Here is a 15,170-nt window from a genome sequence, read left to right as displayed (position 1 = left end):
TAAAGTTATGACTTTATTCTCGTAATATTACAACTTTTTTTCTCGTATGGCATGACTTTATTCTCGTAATATTACGACTTTCTTCTCGTAAAGTTATGACTTTATTCTCGCAATATTATGACTTTTTTCTCGTAAAGTTATGACTTTATTCTCGCAATATTACGACTTTTTTTCTCTTATGACTTTATTCTCATGATATTAAGACTTTTTTTCTCCTTAAGTTATGACTTTAGTCTCGTAATATTCCGACTTTTTTTTTCTTATGACTTTATTCTCGTAATATTCCGACTTTTTTTTTCTTATGACTTTATTCTCGTAATATTACGACTTTTTTTCTCATAATATTATGACTTTATTCTGTAAATCTCAGATGTTTTTTCCCCTCAATGTGGCCCTAATATTCCGTAGTACATTTGCACTTTGGCCCTCACTGCATTAGACTTATATACTATATACTTAGACTATAAACTGTGTTACCTTCATGAGAATGCTCAAATGTTTTGCGGCTCCAGACAGATTTATTTATTTTTTTTTTTTGCCTAAAATGTCTCTTTTGATAGTAAAGGTTGCTGACCCCTGCTTTAGATTATAGTTTAGCCCAGTGTGTGTGTGGCGGTCCCTTTAAGATACGTGTGTGCGGGAAACGTTGGTCCAATCAGAGACAGTTAATATAAGACTGAGGTTTGACTGACCAATGGCAACAGAGCTCAGCGTGAGTGACAGGTATATTGACCAATCACTGGCGGTTGTGACTCCTCAGGTGGGCGTGGTCTATTCTCTCCAGGATATGCATGTTTATTATTTTCGTGTATAATCTCCACAGAGCAAAACGTGTGAAGAAGGTATGTATCTCAGTACAACGTTACTGAGGTTTCCTATAACATGAGATTATGATGTTGACAATCTTAGTTTTGTTTCTATGGTGACAGAAAGCTGTGAAGTGATGTTGTTTGTTGTTTGGACATGTCCATACACGTCCAGTAAAAGTTGCATTGCTTTACTCTACAAACTGGAAACTATCAATAACACAACATAAGAGTACAGCTAAAGAGATAATCAATTAGCTAATTAGGCTGACGTTAGCCTAATGGCGTTGCCTAGTAACGTTAATATCTACTAACTGGCTTCTGAAGGACAGCTAACAGCTCACATTGGTGGGATTAATTAACATTACAGCCTTTAATAGACATTTATCTGTGTTTCAGTATCTTCTGTCCCACCCTGTGTGAGGAATGGATGCTACTCAGATGATCAGTGACTCAATCTTGGAGTCAGATGAAGAAGAAAATGAAGAGGAGAATGAAAACAAGAGGGGACGACCTTTGGCTAAACTGTGCATCTTAAAGAATGAACATATCCCTGAGACAGGTGAGTTTGGCTTACTACTGCTGTTATTACTTGTTGATTTAGATAGATAGGTAGATAGATATATAGGTAGATAGATAGATAGATAGATAGATAGATAGGGAGATAGATAGATAGATAGATAGATAGGTAGATAGATAGGTAGGTAGGTAGGTAGGTAGGTAGGTAGATAGATAGATAGATAGATAGATAGATAGATAGATAGATAGATAGATAGGTAGGTAGATAGTAACTTTATTGATCCCGAGGGAAATTCAAGTTTCCAGCATCACAGTTCCATGGTGCAAAACATGTTAGTAAAAAGGCAGTAAAAAAGTTAGTAGTGCAAAGTACAAAAAAATATACCAGATATAAAAATACAAGGAGATGAAGAAAACTGTTCAAACTGAATATAGTGCAGGGTAACAGCTGTGATACACGACTATTAAAAAAGTGAATATAGTGCAGAGGAGACTGTTAAAAGTGAGTATAGTGCATTAATATCTGTCCTACAGACCGTCCTCCTTTGTAATCACAAAGGATTTCCTGAGTCTGTCTGTGGAGCACTTGGGGAGCAGCAGCCTGCCGCTAAACGAGCTCCTCTGTTTGGTGATGACAGTCTGCCTAACCTTGCATGAACAGGTTTTGTCTATGTATTTTATTCTGATGGACGTTCTCTCTGTTACCCAGAGTTGCCCCTCTTTTTGGGAGATAATGTGCTGGGCCGTGACCCCAACACCTGCACCCTGCCTTTGCCAGCACCCTCGATATCCAAGCAGCACGCAACCATCTGCATCTCTGTCTACAGAAGAAGAGGTTGTCCCAGGGAAGTGGACACAGAGGCTTTGGTTTGGGACCTAGGGAGCATGAACGGGACCCGCAAGGGCCACTTAAAGCTGAGTCCGAATGTACGCTATGCCCTCAGCGAACGTGACAGTTTGCTGGTGGCAGACATCCCATGTCAGTTTGTCAGCTGCGCTATAGACACAGTCTCTTCTCAAGGGCACATGAGGACTCCTGTGAGCAGAAATTCAGGGGTAAATGCCAGGTTGCCAGATGCCTCGGGTGAAAACACAAGCACAGGCAGCAAGGAATGTGTCAACGGAGGTACAAAGGCGAGGGTGTCATTACCAAATCAGGACAAAAGGAAGACTCCTGTCAGAACCAGTTGCCTCTCCTTTGAGCAAACTCCAACCCAGCCACCGGGGAGTCTGGTCCCAGAATCTGACTTGGACTCAGACGGGGAAAGAGGAGACAGAAAGTGCAAGGCTCTAGGTATGTAAACTATGTAAATACGTATAGAAATGAAGCCCTGTTTTTTGTAGCTGATGTTTTACATCTTTATTATCTTTTACAGTGTCCGATTCTGACTCCCATAAATCAAGTCCCACCTGCTCAACATTTCTGAGTCCCTCAAACAAAATTGTCCCTGAGAGGTATATTAGCAACATCTTATTTTGGGCTTTTCAAACTATGTATATTCATAACACAGACATAACTAATCCCTGTAAGTATGTGCTTTCACTTCTGAATTATAATTCTTGTCATGTTGTTTTCCGCTGTTTTACAGTGAGGATGAAAGTCCCATCACACCGTCCTCCTCCTCCTCCACTAAAAATAGGCCTTACAGATGTGCCACCTTCAGCAAGGAGGAGACAGACGTAGATGTGGGGCGACAGCAGCTGAAGAAAGAAAAGGCACTTGCGATTGTGGACGACAGTGAAGAGGAGGAAGAAAGAGCAGCAGCGGGAGGGAGAAAGTCTGAGAGAAGTGGACAACGTGTGCCAGTGAAACCGGAAAGCAATGTCAGTCTTAAAGGAGAAGATGAGTTGCCTGTATCTACACCAGCCATCTTCACTGGTGCAATCCCTGCGTTTGACATGGACAGTGACACTGATATGGAGGGAGAGGAGGAGGGTCTTGTGACCTTGAATACAAACCAAAAAGCTGATCAGCCACCAAACACAGCCCAGTTTCACATGGACAGTGATACAGATGTCGATGAGGATGAGTATGCCTTGGACAAAGTTGCCAAATCTGTGCCTTCCTCTGCTGACCACACCAAACCTCCTCATGTTATTCAGCCAGAGAGCATTACTATGGACAGTGACACTGATGTGGATGATGATGATGATGATGATGCTGCTGTGTCAGACGCTGCTCCAAAAGCAAAACACACAGCTGACTCTGCTCCTTCAACGCAGCTGAAAGATTTACACATGGACAGTGACACTGATGTGGATGATGATGATGATGATGATGATGATGCTGCTGTGTCAGACACTGCTCCAAAAGCAAAACACACAGCTGACTCTGCTCCTTCAACGCAGCTGAAAGATCTTAACCTGGACAGTGACACAGATGTTGATGAGGAAGAAGAAGAAAAGGATCGTGGAACAAATAATGCACGCTCTAAAATAGATGAAACTCCCACTAGATCCGACATCAAGCCAGTTGCAGTTGCTGCGCCTCATAGTCTGCATCTAGACAGTGACACAGATGATGAAGCTATTCCTGCCCCCGCCATCGGTGAACCCTCGGTGGCGTCTGCTGTCTCAGATGCAGAAACTGGTTTGGGTGTTCTGTCTGACAGCGACACAGATGTGGATGACGATTATGCTCTGGTCATACCTGTCGCCGTCTCAACCTTGTCAGCCGGTCCTAGTACCAGGTCAGGAGCTCTTCAGTCAGGTTCTGATGCTGACACAGATGTTGATGAATCCAGCGTGCCTACTGCTGGGGACGGGGTCATTCCACCCGACCTTAGAGTGGACGGTGACACAGATGTGGAGGATAAGAAAGAGGATTTTGGAGAGGCAGGAGAGGGCCAGATTCCAAGCCTGCAAAGAGAAAATACACCTGGGTTGCTGGTTCCCCTTCAGCAGAACTGCTCCACTCCTGTACAGGTGTCAGGTAATCAGTCTATCAATTTTCAAATGAGAACTTAACGGAATGAATGTAGGCTGCAGCGAAAGATCATTTTTTTATTATTGTTTCATCTGCCGATCATTTCTCGACTCATTATTTGGTTTATAAAATGACGGAAAATAGTGATAAATTCTCATTATGATTCCCCACAACCTAAGTTGACGTATTCTGTCTGCTTGTTTTGATCAACCAACAGTCCAAACCCCAAAAGATATTCAGTTTTCAAAGAGAAGCATCAAATCCTCACGTTGAAGAAGCTGGAACCAGGGAATGTAGGCACTTTTACTTGAGAAATGACTGAAACGATTAATCAATTATTCAAATAGTGTCCAGCAAATCAGGGCTGGGTGATTACTCAAATTTTATTTTCAATTACGATTTTGGCTTCCAGCAATTATGAAAACAAGATAATCGAGATAAAATTATTATTTTGCCACATTCAGTTTCACAATGAAGCTCTCGTTTTGTCTTGTGATATAAATCCAGCCCACCATGCATTTTCTTTACAGCGTTGCGTTTTCTCCTGTTTTCGCTGAGTTACTGACTGGAATATGTTGAATATAGTTTACCAAAATGTGGAATATATATTTAGGAGTCCTCAGTAGGTTGTGGCAGTGAAATACAACATGTTTGATCTAATTTATATTGGTCCAATTTATTTTAGTATATTATATTGAATATTTATATTTACAACATAGTTGATTTATTTATTTTCATCAAATTACTTTTTCTTTATTTTTTTATATTATTTGTTTGTTTACATTTTTTTTCAGTTCAATTTGAATTAAAGTTCAAGAAAATCCACTGTTAAAAATATATATATATTGTTTTAAGTTTAATGAGTAATTCAGTGAGTAATTGTGTTAAAATAAGCGTCATCTCAGTATTGACCAAAATAATCGTAATTATGATTTTTGCCATAATCAAACCTACAGCCAATTCATTTTCTGTCGATTGACTAATCGATTAATTGACCAATTGTTGCAGCTCTAGAATATTGACTTATTCATTTATTTGTATTATTGTTCCAGGTTATTGCTGTTTAGTGGAGGTATTTAGACAATACTTTTAGCATTTGTTTAGCTATTTTAAAATATGTAATTTACTAAATTATCACAATTCAACACAGCAGTATCAACAGTACAAATAACAATGACAAAGAAAAAAAAATACAATGAGAGTTACAGACTCCCCATCATAAGTAAAGGTGTGACATGAAGCCTGTCAGGCTTTGCAAGAGGCTCTTTATATCACAACTTCTCAGGTGTGGGAGTGTACTGCAGAGATTGAAGGATCAAGGCAAAACTAAATATAACCTAAACACTATCAACAAACAAAAACAATAATACATGAAAAATTGCGCATGTTGTTGGCCCTCAAAATAGAAAGAGGTCAGAATATCTGTTTATGAATGACTAGCAATCTAGAGATGTTGTTTCTCCAAATAATCAATAAAGGGAACTTAGATTTTATTCTATTTTCTTTAAGTGATCCATTTAAAGTGGACTTCCTTTTCTCAATTTAAAGACACATCATGCCCTCCTTGATCCACTGTATGAACTGTATTGGCATTTTAAACATATTTTTAACATGAAATATAAGCATGTTTAAACGGCCTTTTAATTTTGTTGTCGTCACTTTGGGATGGTTCCAGAAGGAGGATTGGAAGATGTGGCAACTCAGGCTTTCCTGAGTCCCTCTTCAGGTCCTTTTAGAGGTGAGTAAATTCAAATTACACATAACTTTGTGTCTGTTTCTAAGACGATGGGTATGTCGGAGGGAAAATATTAATTTTAACCTTGCACACACTTTTTTATTTTGTCTCCTCGGTCTCCCAGGTGCAATAGCCCCTGCTGCAAGACCTTTAGAATTGTCCTCCTGCTCAGACAGCCAGGAGGATGACTTTGTTCTGGACGAGACGCAGTCCTTCATTCTTCAGGCCAGAGACTGCAACCCTCCAGAGGACCACACCATGGAACCCACCCAATCTTTCAGCCTTGAGTCTTCTAGTGATGGAAAAGGCGAACAGTCCAGCAGAGGAGGATCTTTCCAGCTGGGATTGACTGACAGCAGCCGCCTGCAGGCTCAGGCCCAAGCCCTAGCCATGGAGAGCACCCAAGCTTTTGTCTCTGTGGTGGGGGGTGTGAATCTGGAAGATACCCAAGCATATGCAGCCGTCTCAAATGCAGACAGAACCTCCTTGGAGAATGATTCAAATCTGGAGGAACCTGGCAGATGTTCAGTAATGTCTGCAAAAGAAGGTCAGGTAGATTTGGCCCTAGAAGCAACACAGGCATATATTTCAGAGCCCTGCAGTGATTCAGAGGATGAAACAGATGAAGATGAGAGAAAACACGCAGCTACTGCTGAGACTCAGCCTTTCCTCTTTGACACCTCATCTACTCTTGCCGTGGCTGAAACCCAACCAATGTCTGCCTTTGAGGAGGAGGAGGAGGAGAGTTTGGATAAAGAGAATCCTACTTCCTCTGTACTACAACATGGGGAGGCAGCTCAACCTCAGAAGAGGCACCTGTCTGCAGCTCTGTCTGTAGCTGAAACTCAGCCCATGCACATAAGTGAGGATGAGGAAAGTGATGATGAGGACTTGATTCCAGGTCCACGAAAAAGAAAAGAAAAGCCACTGCAGCTGGAAGAGGAGCAGACACAGACGCTCACAAACTCTGACTTATCACTTGTTGAAACTCAGCCCGTGCACACCGGTGTAGGTGAAACTCAGCCCATGGCTACAAGTGGAAATGAGGAAAGTGATGAAGAGGACTCGATTCCAGGTCCACGAAAAAGAAAAGCAAAGCAACTGCGGCTGGAAGACGAGCAGACACAAACACTCACAAACTCTGACTTATCACTTGTTGAAACCCAGCCCGTGCACATCGGTGCAGGTGAATCTCAGCCAATGGATGCAGGTGATGATGGAGAAAGTGATGAAGAGGACTCGATTCCAGGTCCACGAAAAAGAAAAGCAAAGCAACTGCGGCTGGAAGACGAGCAGACACAAACACTCACAAACTCTGACTTATCACTTGTTGAAACCCAGCCCGTGCACATCGGTGCAGGTGAATCTCAGCCAATGGATGCAGGTGATGATGGAGAAAGTGATGAAGAGGACTCGATTCCAGGTCCAAGAAAAAGGAGAGCAAAACCATTGCAACTTGAAGAGGAGTCACAGCCCCTTACTAGTTCTGAAGTCTCTGCTGTTGAAACTCAGCCCATGGGTGCATGTGAAGGTGAGCAAAGTGATGAAGAGGACTCAACTCCAGGTCCTAGAAAAAGAAAAGCAAAGCCACAGCGAATTCAAGAAGAGGAGACACAACCGCTCACACATTCTGAGGCGTCCACTGTTGAAACAAAAACTGGAAAAGGGAAACAATCTGAAGCTGGAACCAGTGGCACCACTACTAGAGGTAGAAGAGGGACAAGGGCGAGATTAAGAGAAGAGGAGGAGCAGGCAGAGTGTTCTGAACCTCCCAAGAGACAAACAAGAGGGAAGAATAAAGTTTTGCCAACTACCAGAGGAGGGAGAGGAAAACCAAGGCCTGATGAGGAGGAGAGTGAGGAAGAGGAGGAGGTAGAGCAGGCTAAACGAGCCAGAGGGAAAAAATCCATGATGCAACAGAAAGATAACGAGGAAAAAAGGCTTGCCACAGAAAGAAACAAGCACGCTGAAAATAACAACCTAATAAAGGAACAAGAAGACAAATTAGAAAGGGAAAGGAAAGAGAAGGAAGAGCAAGAAAGAGTGCAGGCTGAAAATGCAGAAAGGTTAAGACTTGAGCAAGAGAGAGCAGAAAAAGAGAGAATAGAAAGAAAGGAGCAAGAAGAAAAGGAAAGAGCTGATAAGGCACAAAAAGTAAAAGAGGAACAATTGGAAAGGGAGAGAAAGGAGAAGGAAGAAAAAGAGAGATTAGATTGTGAAAAGGCAGAAAGAGAAGAGAAGGAGAGAATAGAAAATGAGAGAAAGGAGAAGGAGGAAAAAGAGAGATTGGAGACATCAAAGAGGGAACTAGAAGAGAGACTTGAGAGGGAGAGGAAGGAACAAGACCACCAGGCGAGACTGGAGAGGGAAGCAAAGGAAAAAGAAGAAAGAGAAGAGAAGGAGAGAAAGAAGAAGGAGGAAAAAGAGAGATTACAGCGTGAAAAGGCAGAAAGAGAAGAGAAGGAGAGAATAGATAATGAGAGAAAGGAGAAGGAGGAAAAAGAGAGATTGGAGACATCAAAGAGGGAACTAGAAGAGAGACTTGAGAGGGAGAGGAAGGAACAAGAACACCAGGCGAGACTAGAGAGGGAAGCAAAGGAAAAGGAAGAAAGAGAGAGAGTGGAGAAAGATAAACAAGACAAAGAGGCCAAAGAAAAACAAATAAAAGAGCAAGAAGAAAACAAGAAAACACCCGCAAGAAGTCGACGAGCATCCAGAAGAACTATTGCTGAACCGTGTACGACAGAGCCGGAAAGAGCCATATCAGCCGAGGATGATGTCCCAGCGAGGAGAACCAGATCTCGCTCCAACTCCTCCAACTCCGTCAGCTCAGAGAGGTCTGCCTCAAGTGTGAGCACCCCGGGGAGCAGGGGGAGAGGCCGAGGAAGAGGAGTGAAGAGGACCAGTGGGCCGCCCCCAGCAGCCGTCGCCAGAAGCAGCAATAGAAGGAGGACGGTGGCTGCAGGGCCAACACAACAGGACAGTAATGAGGTTTCTCCTCAGGGAGTCCTGTCGAGGTCTAACTCCACCAACTCCCTCAACTCTGAGATTTCCATCTGTAGCGTGAGCTCTCAGAGCAGAGGAAGAGGAGGCAGGCTGCGAGGAAGAGGGAGGAAAACAGACTCCATCCCTCCTATCGATAGTCAGAGGGACCAGAGTTTGACTCCCAAACCTACAGCCAGAGGCAGGAAGAGCAGGAAAGCAGAGGAATCCTCTACTGAGGTTAAACATGAGGATGATGAAAAAGAGAAGGCAGACTCTCAGCAGGCCAGTACCACAAGAGGGCGACGGAGAGCCAATGCAAATGGCTCTGATCCTACTGCTGATAAGGAAGACCCTTCAAGTCAGAAGTGTGCTACTGAAGAATCACTTCTGCATAAAAGGGGCAGAGGCCAAAAAGCAGTGAAGAGCGAGACTGTGGAGTCACCAGTCGCTCCTGCAACCAGTGATGGAGACGAGGCTAAAGAGAAAAGAAAAGGAAGAAAAAGAGAATTGGAGGCAAATAGAGAAGAGGTTTCCAGCAGTAGCTCCAAGATACCCAAAGGGAAGGAGAAAACCCAAACGACAGAGGCAGCAGAAGAAGGAAAAGGTGAAACAAAAGATGAGATTGGAGTCCAAGCTAAGAGAAGAGGAAGAGCATCCAGCGCTCAAGCAAAGAAGAACGTAAAAGAACCCCCCACTGAAGTGGAGGTGAAAGAAGAGAGTGAGAAAATGGAGGAGTGGGCTGTTGACAGGAGAGGCAGAGGTCGGACATCGGTGGTCCTGAAAAAGAAGAAAGAGCAGCAGGAAGATAGTGGAGCATCTGTTGACCAGGATCCACATGTGGAGGCATCAGAGGTGACTTAATTACTTTTAAACATGCATTGGAAAATGTAAGGTTTCAGAAGTTGTTGTTTTGAATGAGACAAAAATACATTAGGGCCGAAACATAAATCAGACCAAAGGGAAAGCTGAGTAGTTTATAATTAGTGTCCAGGAACTTCTGTCCTTGGAAAGGAAAGGAAGGCTTTTACCTCGGCCAAAGGCCCTGGTGCATTCTTCTCTATGAGTCAGCCTTTCCACCCATCATAATGCACTGCAATCAACATCAGGGACTGTCTCTCCAACTCTCTCAGCAACAAGAGTAGTCTGACCTACTCTGCATCACCATTAAATACTCTATTGAATTAAGTGTTTTAGTGGTTTAGTGGTCACACAGTCACTTCCTACTCTAACGTTTTATGACCTTGGCTTTCTTACTGCTATCCTCATCATTCTCCTCCTGTGTTTCATGCTTGTCCTTGTGTATCGTTTGTCCTCGTCTCCCCCCTCCTCCTTTCTCTCCCATTTAACAGCCCCAGACTCCGACCAACAGTGCATCCCGGAAGCGACAGGCTCCTTTGGACTCCTCACCTGTGGCAAAGACCCCTCGCTCCTCTTCTGCTTCCCCGGCATCTAGTGGTCGATTACGAGCTGCCAGCCAGGCCTACAAGGTTTTATTTACACCTGTGGTCATATTTGTCCAAAAAATGATGCACAAGAAGGAAATTTGACCGTAACAAGAGATATTTGTATAAGAGCCTTGTTATGTCTGTATAACTTTACACTACGTTGTTTCTCATCCCGTCATCTACCGCTTTTTTAATTCTCGGCGCGGACGGCCAGCCTTCCCACACATCCATATACGTATCTCTTTGCTCGAAGAAGGAAGGAGGCGGGGTCAGTTACACTGCACATGTGTTATACGCTGTGGTCTTAAAGCTCAGGCTCATCGGAGTCCTTAAAAAGATTTCTGAATCCGGATCGTGATCCGGATCGCCACCAGAATCTAATAGATTGTTCATTGTGCCACACCTCATCCCTCCAAAAAATGTCATTCAAATCCATTGCGAACTTTTGGAGTAATCCTGCAGACAGACAGACAAACAAACCAACACCGGTGAAAACATAACCCCTTTGGCAAAGGAGGTAATAAATAAGGGATTTGGCCACCAGACTCAAGTTAGACAACAGTAATTTTACCTCGCTGATCATCGAAAGACACTTCATTCAAACTTGACAGGAACAAAATAAAACTCATCAAAACCGTCTTTGTTAGTCTTTCCTCTGTTCTAACAATCCCCAACTCTGGTTTGAGAGTTTGAAAGAGAGATTGAATAAGTAACAGATATAAAAAAAGAAGTAACCACCATAACATCACTGTTTACTAACTGTTTTCCGGCACCTTCGTGACACAACAGAAAAAAACAGAAAGGCATATTCGGCTATTTTTAGCAGGTTTTCCCTGTGTTTACAAAACCTGCATAAACACATTAATTTGGGTGGAAAACGGGTATAGGCCTCATGTGAGTTAACATGGCTTTAGACCTCTGAACAACACAATGTGTCTGTCATTCTCTCAGGTGCTGTTCACAGGCGTGGTGGATGAAGACGGGGAGAGAGTGTTGGCTCGTTTGGGAGGCAGCATGGCTAAAGGTGTAGCAGACATGAACTATCTGGTGACTGATAAGGTGCGCAGGACTGTCAAGTTCCTGTGTGCGGTGGCTAAAGGAGTCCCCATTGTCACCACACACTGGCTGGAAAAGGTCAGTTGCTATATTGGCAGTTAAAACTGGCCCCAGACCAGTTTTCTCTTTCTGATAAATGAATGTGGAAGTATATCATTCAGACGCACTCAAGACGCTCACCGCTCTTGTTGTCTTTCTCCCTGTGTTTCAGAGTGGTAAGTCTGGGAGCTTCCTGTCTCCTAATGCGTTTCTTGTGAAGGATCCAGAGCAGGAGGAGAAGTTCAGTTTCTGTCTGCAGGAGTCTCTGAGGCTTGCCAGCAGTCAGCCTCTCCTACAGGTACTCTTAACGCAGTCATACCATTTATTTCTGAGCTTCTATTTTGTCTCTGAGTGTTGGAGTGTCATCGAGGCATTTCCCTTGGCAGATGGCACACGGGTGGTGGATAATATTGACAGTGAGGAATAATGAGTCATGGTGGGAATCCAGACATGCTTGTGTTAGAATCATCCTGCAGCCTATAAAAGATCTGAAATCCTTGACTTCTTTACCATCGAGCACTGCTTTTAAACTCAGCCTCTTTGTAGTTGAACATGCTCAAATCTATTCATGAGCACAGTGTGGATTGTTTACCATTACACTTTGGCTTGTGGGAAGTAATTTGACATTTATTGTTAATGTACTGATTATGTTTAATGGGCACTTTACGTAGGGGAGCAGGCAGTAATGTTTCCACTTATGTCACATACTCGTCCTACGCTGCACTGTTCAGATCAGTATCAAAGCTGCAAAGGGATAGTTTGATACCACATACCGCGCTTATACTGGCAAAAATTGTGGCAGGTGTACACATGTAATACCAAAGTCCATTCCTAAGAGCCCTATATTGATTTCTTGAGACGTTCTTGAAGAGACACATGTGGTTTACTGCATCTCTTGTCTTCTGTTCTCTTTCTCTTAGGGGTATGAGATCCATGTTACAAAGTCAGTGAAACCAGAGCCAGTTTATATGAAAGACATCATCTCCTGCAGTGGAGCTACCTTTCTTCCCAAGATGCCCTCCACTCACAAGGTACCAGTCAAACTTTCTCAGTCAGGTCTCACATACAGTAAAGTAACATTTAGTGGCTGTAAAAGTTAAAGCAAATTCATTTTAAGGCCACTAATTTCTTTAACACATGAATGCAACTTGCAGGTTTTAGGCCGTAGTGTGCTCAGTTTTAAAGCTACAGTGAAGATACTGGCATCATATGAAACTAGAAAAAACAAAAGGAATCCATTATCATTTCATACTGGCTTGTCGCGAAGGACACTAAATAACGCTCCAAACTTACGCTAAATTTTGGCGAGGAAAAACTGTCATGGCCATTTTCAAAGGGGTCCCTTGACCTTTGACCTCAAGATATGTGAATGTAAATGGGTTCTATGGGTACCCACGAGTCTCCCCTTTACAGACATGCCCACTTTATGATAATGACATGCAGTTTGGGGCAAGTCATAGTCAAGTCAGCACACTGACACACTGACAGCTGTTGTTGCCTGTTTGGGCTGCAGTTTGCCATGTTATGATTTGAGCATATTTGTTCATGCTAAATGCAGTACCTGTGAGGGTTTCTGGACAATATTTGTCATTGTTTTGAGTTGTTAATTGCTTTCCAATAATAAATATATACATACATTTGCATAAAGCAGCATATTTGCCCACTCCCTCGTTGATAAGAGTATTAAATACTTGACAAATCTCCCCTAAAAATGTGATTTATTTGCTATTAATCATGATTAACTATGGACAATGATGTGATTAATCATGCCTAGTAGCAGTTCTAGTAGCATCGTTTTGTTATAGTCTGTCTACATATCTTACCTTTCAATATATCTGCAGTTATTTATGACTCCCCTCTCTTCCCTCTCAGCCTCAGACTGTAGTGATTTCCTGCGAGGAGGACTGGCCGCTGTGTGGCCCGGCTCTCTCTGCATCGCTGCCAGTCGTCACAGCTGAATTCATTCTCACAGGGATCCTTCAGCAGAAACGTGACCTTCAGACCCACACGCTCTCTGCCCCTGCAAATACTCTCCAACCTGCAGGGGGCAGGGGAAGGAGCAGGAAGAAGACTTAGCACCACCAGGGTTAGAGTATACTGTGAAAAATCACCGTCTGCATGAAGGAAAGCTGCCACAGTGGGGTTTCCCATCGCTCATAGATTCAGAGACTGATAGAAACGTTAGTGAGTCAGCTGTTCGTCTGTATGAAAGACTTGAAGAATGTATTGTAACACATAGTGTATGTAGTATGGGTATAATTTTACAGTGTTAGCTGTCAAATGTTTAAATTTAACATGTACAGCATCCTGTTTTGCAAGCGAGCGATGGAAGGAAACTTACCAAAAGACTTATTTTATGTTTGAAAAAGCTACTCCCAGTACAGTCTTTTCTTACAATCTTACCTTTTGCCTTGTACATGTGAGAAAATTTAGTTTTTAAAGTTGCAAATGCGATGTTGCTGCTATGCAGGGTGGGAAATAATAACCCATCAAGCGTCCTTGTCACTCTTCCCCCCTCATCCTCCTCTCTCTTTATACAGCGATAACAAGCAGAGCGGGAATTAACGCTGCTACAGTAAATTGCTGCTACTCTCTATGCGTGCTAAGTGTTTGGGCTCAATCAGCCAGTTTGGCAGGTAACCAGCCATGAAGTGGGAGTTGTATAATCATGTTTGGTTGGTGGTGGAGTAGTAGAACCAATGGAGGGCTGTTTATCAGCTACGATCGCCAGTGGATGAAAAAAAAGCTTGTTTCCTGTCCTGATAAGTGCATAGTGCCTTTTTATAACGAGGTAATCATGAACCTACCAGTGTGTCTTGTTCCTCTCTCTCCATTAACCACCACCACCTGCTCCATTAAGGCTTCATCCAATCCTATTACGTCCAGGAATTAGACCCGATATACAGTATAGGCACCTGAATGCTGATGGTGCTTCTACATCTTCTATATCTTATGGGCCATACATTGATCTACTGTGTTTATGTACACATGTTAAAAAAGACCAATGTACAGGACTCACATTTGGTTTGACTCACAGTACATCTTTGAACTTGATGTATCATTTTGTGTTTTAAAGACGGACTCATTAGCATGTAACTAGGTTGATTTTGTCAAATAGCTAATAACACCAAGTTGAGTATCAAACCATGAAATCTGTCGCTATTACCAGTGAAAACATTAAATCTTTTCTATGTTATGTTTAGCTATATGTGTGTGTTTACTTTTGTAACTTTATATTTAATCTGCATATTTTGGTACTTTATTATGTGGGCCTATTACTAGTATCTATATTGTTTAGGGTTTGATGTGTTGCTCAGTTTAGGAGAACCACAAGATTTGGCCAAAAGCGTCGGGATCATTAAGTAAGTGGACAATGTATTGAGTTGTTTTTTTGCCTTTTCCAGGGTCAAGAAGGAACCTTAAAGCTCAAAATTGATTTATCTGATTTCAGGACTTTGGTGTCTCTGTCCGCGTCCTGAGACCTAAGACTCATCATTGAAGACTCTTACCTGAGGAGGATAAAAATGGTTTCATTGGTGAGATAACGTGACAAAATACACAGTGTCATATGTACATGGAGGACAGACGTAATGGACAGACATACAGACAATAACCTAAAGCTATTACAATGATGAGGATATGATAAGAGTCCGGGAGTA

The 15,170-nt window shown here is 42.6% G+C and overlaps 1 protein-coding gene across 4 annotated transcripts; it reads left to right on the top strand.

The window, feature by feature from the left end:
- Positions 1-716: 716 nt before the first annotated feature.
- On the top strand, positions 717-14,713 carry mdc1 (mediator of DNA damage checkpoint 1). 4 transcript variants are annotated; one of them, XM_037783977.1, is made up of 13 exons: positions 717-842; positions 1,206-1,368; positions 2,035-2,619; positions 2,702-2,780; positions 2,915-3,443; positions 3,564-4,257; positions 5,927-5,989; positions 6,111-9,823; positions 10,321-10,458; positions 11,368-11,550; positions 11,684-11,809; positions 12,432-12,542; positions 13,384-14,713. In XM_037783977.1, exons 2-13 carry the CDS (start codon positions 1,233-1,235, stop codon positions 13,585-13,587), a joined length of 6,561 nt encoding a protein of 2,186 aa, XP_037639905.1. In that variant the 5' UTR covers positions 717-842; positions 1,206-1,232; the 3' UTR covers positions 13,588-14,713. The 4 variants fall into 4 exon arrangements, with proteins under 4 accessions (XP_037639905.1, XP_037639908.1, XP_037639906.1 ...); XM_037783980.1 differs by having other exon boundaries at positions 2,915-4,257; positions 6,111-7,048; positions 7,223-9,823; XM_037783978.1 differs by having other exon boundaries at positions 2,915-4,257; positions 6,111-7,235; positions 7,410-9,823.
- Positions 14,714-15,170: the final 457 nt, after the last annotated feature.

This window comes from Sebastes umbrosus, chromosome 11, assembly GCF_015220745.1.
Source record: "Sebastes umbrosus isolate fSebUmb1 chromosome 11, fSebUmb1.pri, whole genome shotgun sequence".
In the NCBI taxonomy this organism is placed as follows: domain Eukaryota; kingdom Metazoa; phylum Chordata; class Actinopteri; order Perciformes; family Sebastidae; genus Sebastes; species Sebastes umbrosus.
Note: the sequence above shows the minus strand (reverse complement) of the source record. Positions and strands in the feature narration are given on the sequence as shown.

Bases quoted from the DNA above. Each gene is read 5' to 3' on its own strand.
- mdc1 (XM_037783976.1), top strand. From the start codon at position 1,233: ATGGATGCTACTCAGATGATCAGTGACTCAATCTTGGAGTCAGATGAA. The intron at 2,620-2,701 runs GTATGTAAACTA...TATCTTTTACAG, and splicing joins CAGAAAGTGCAAGGCTCTAG to TGTCCGATTCTGACTCCCAT. The intron at 5,990-6,110 runs GTGAGTAAATTC...TCGGTCTCCCAG, and splicing joins CTCTTCAGGTCCTTTTAGAG to GTGCAATAGCCCCTGCTGCA.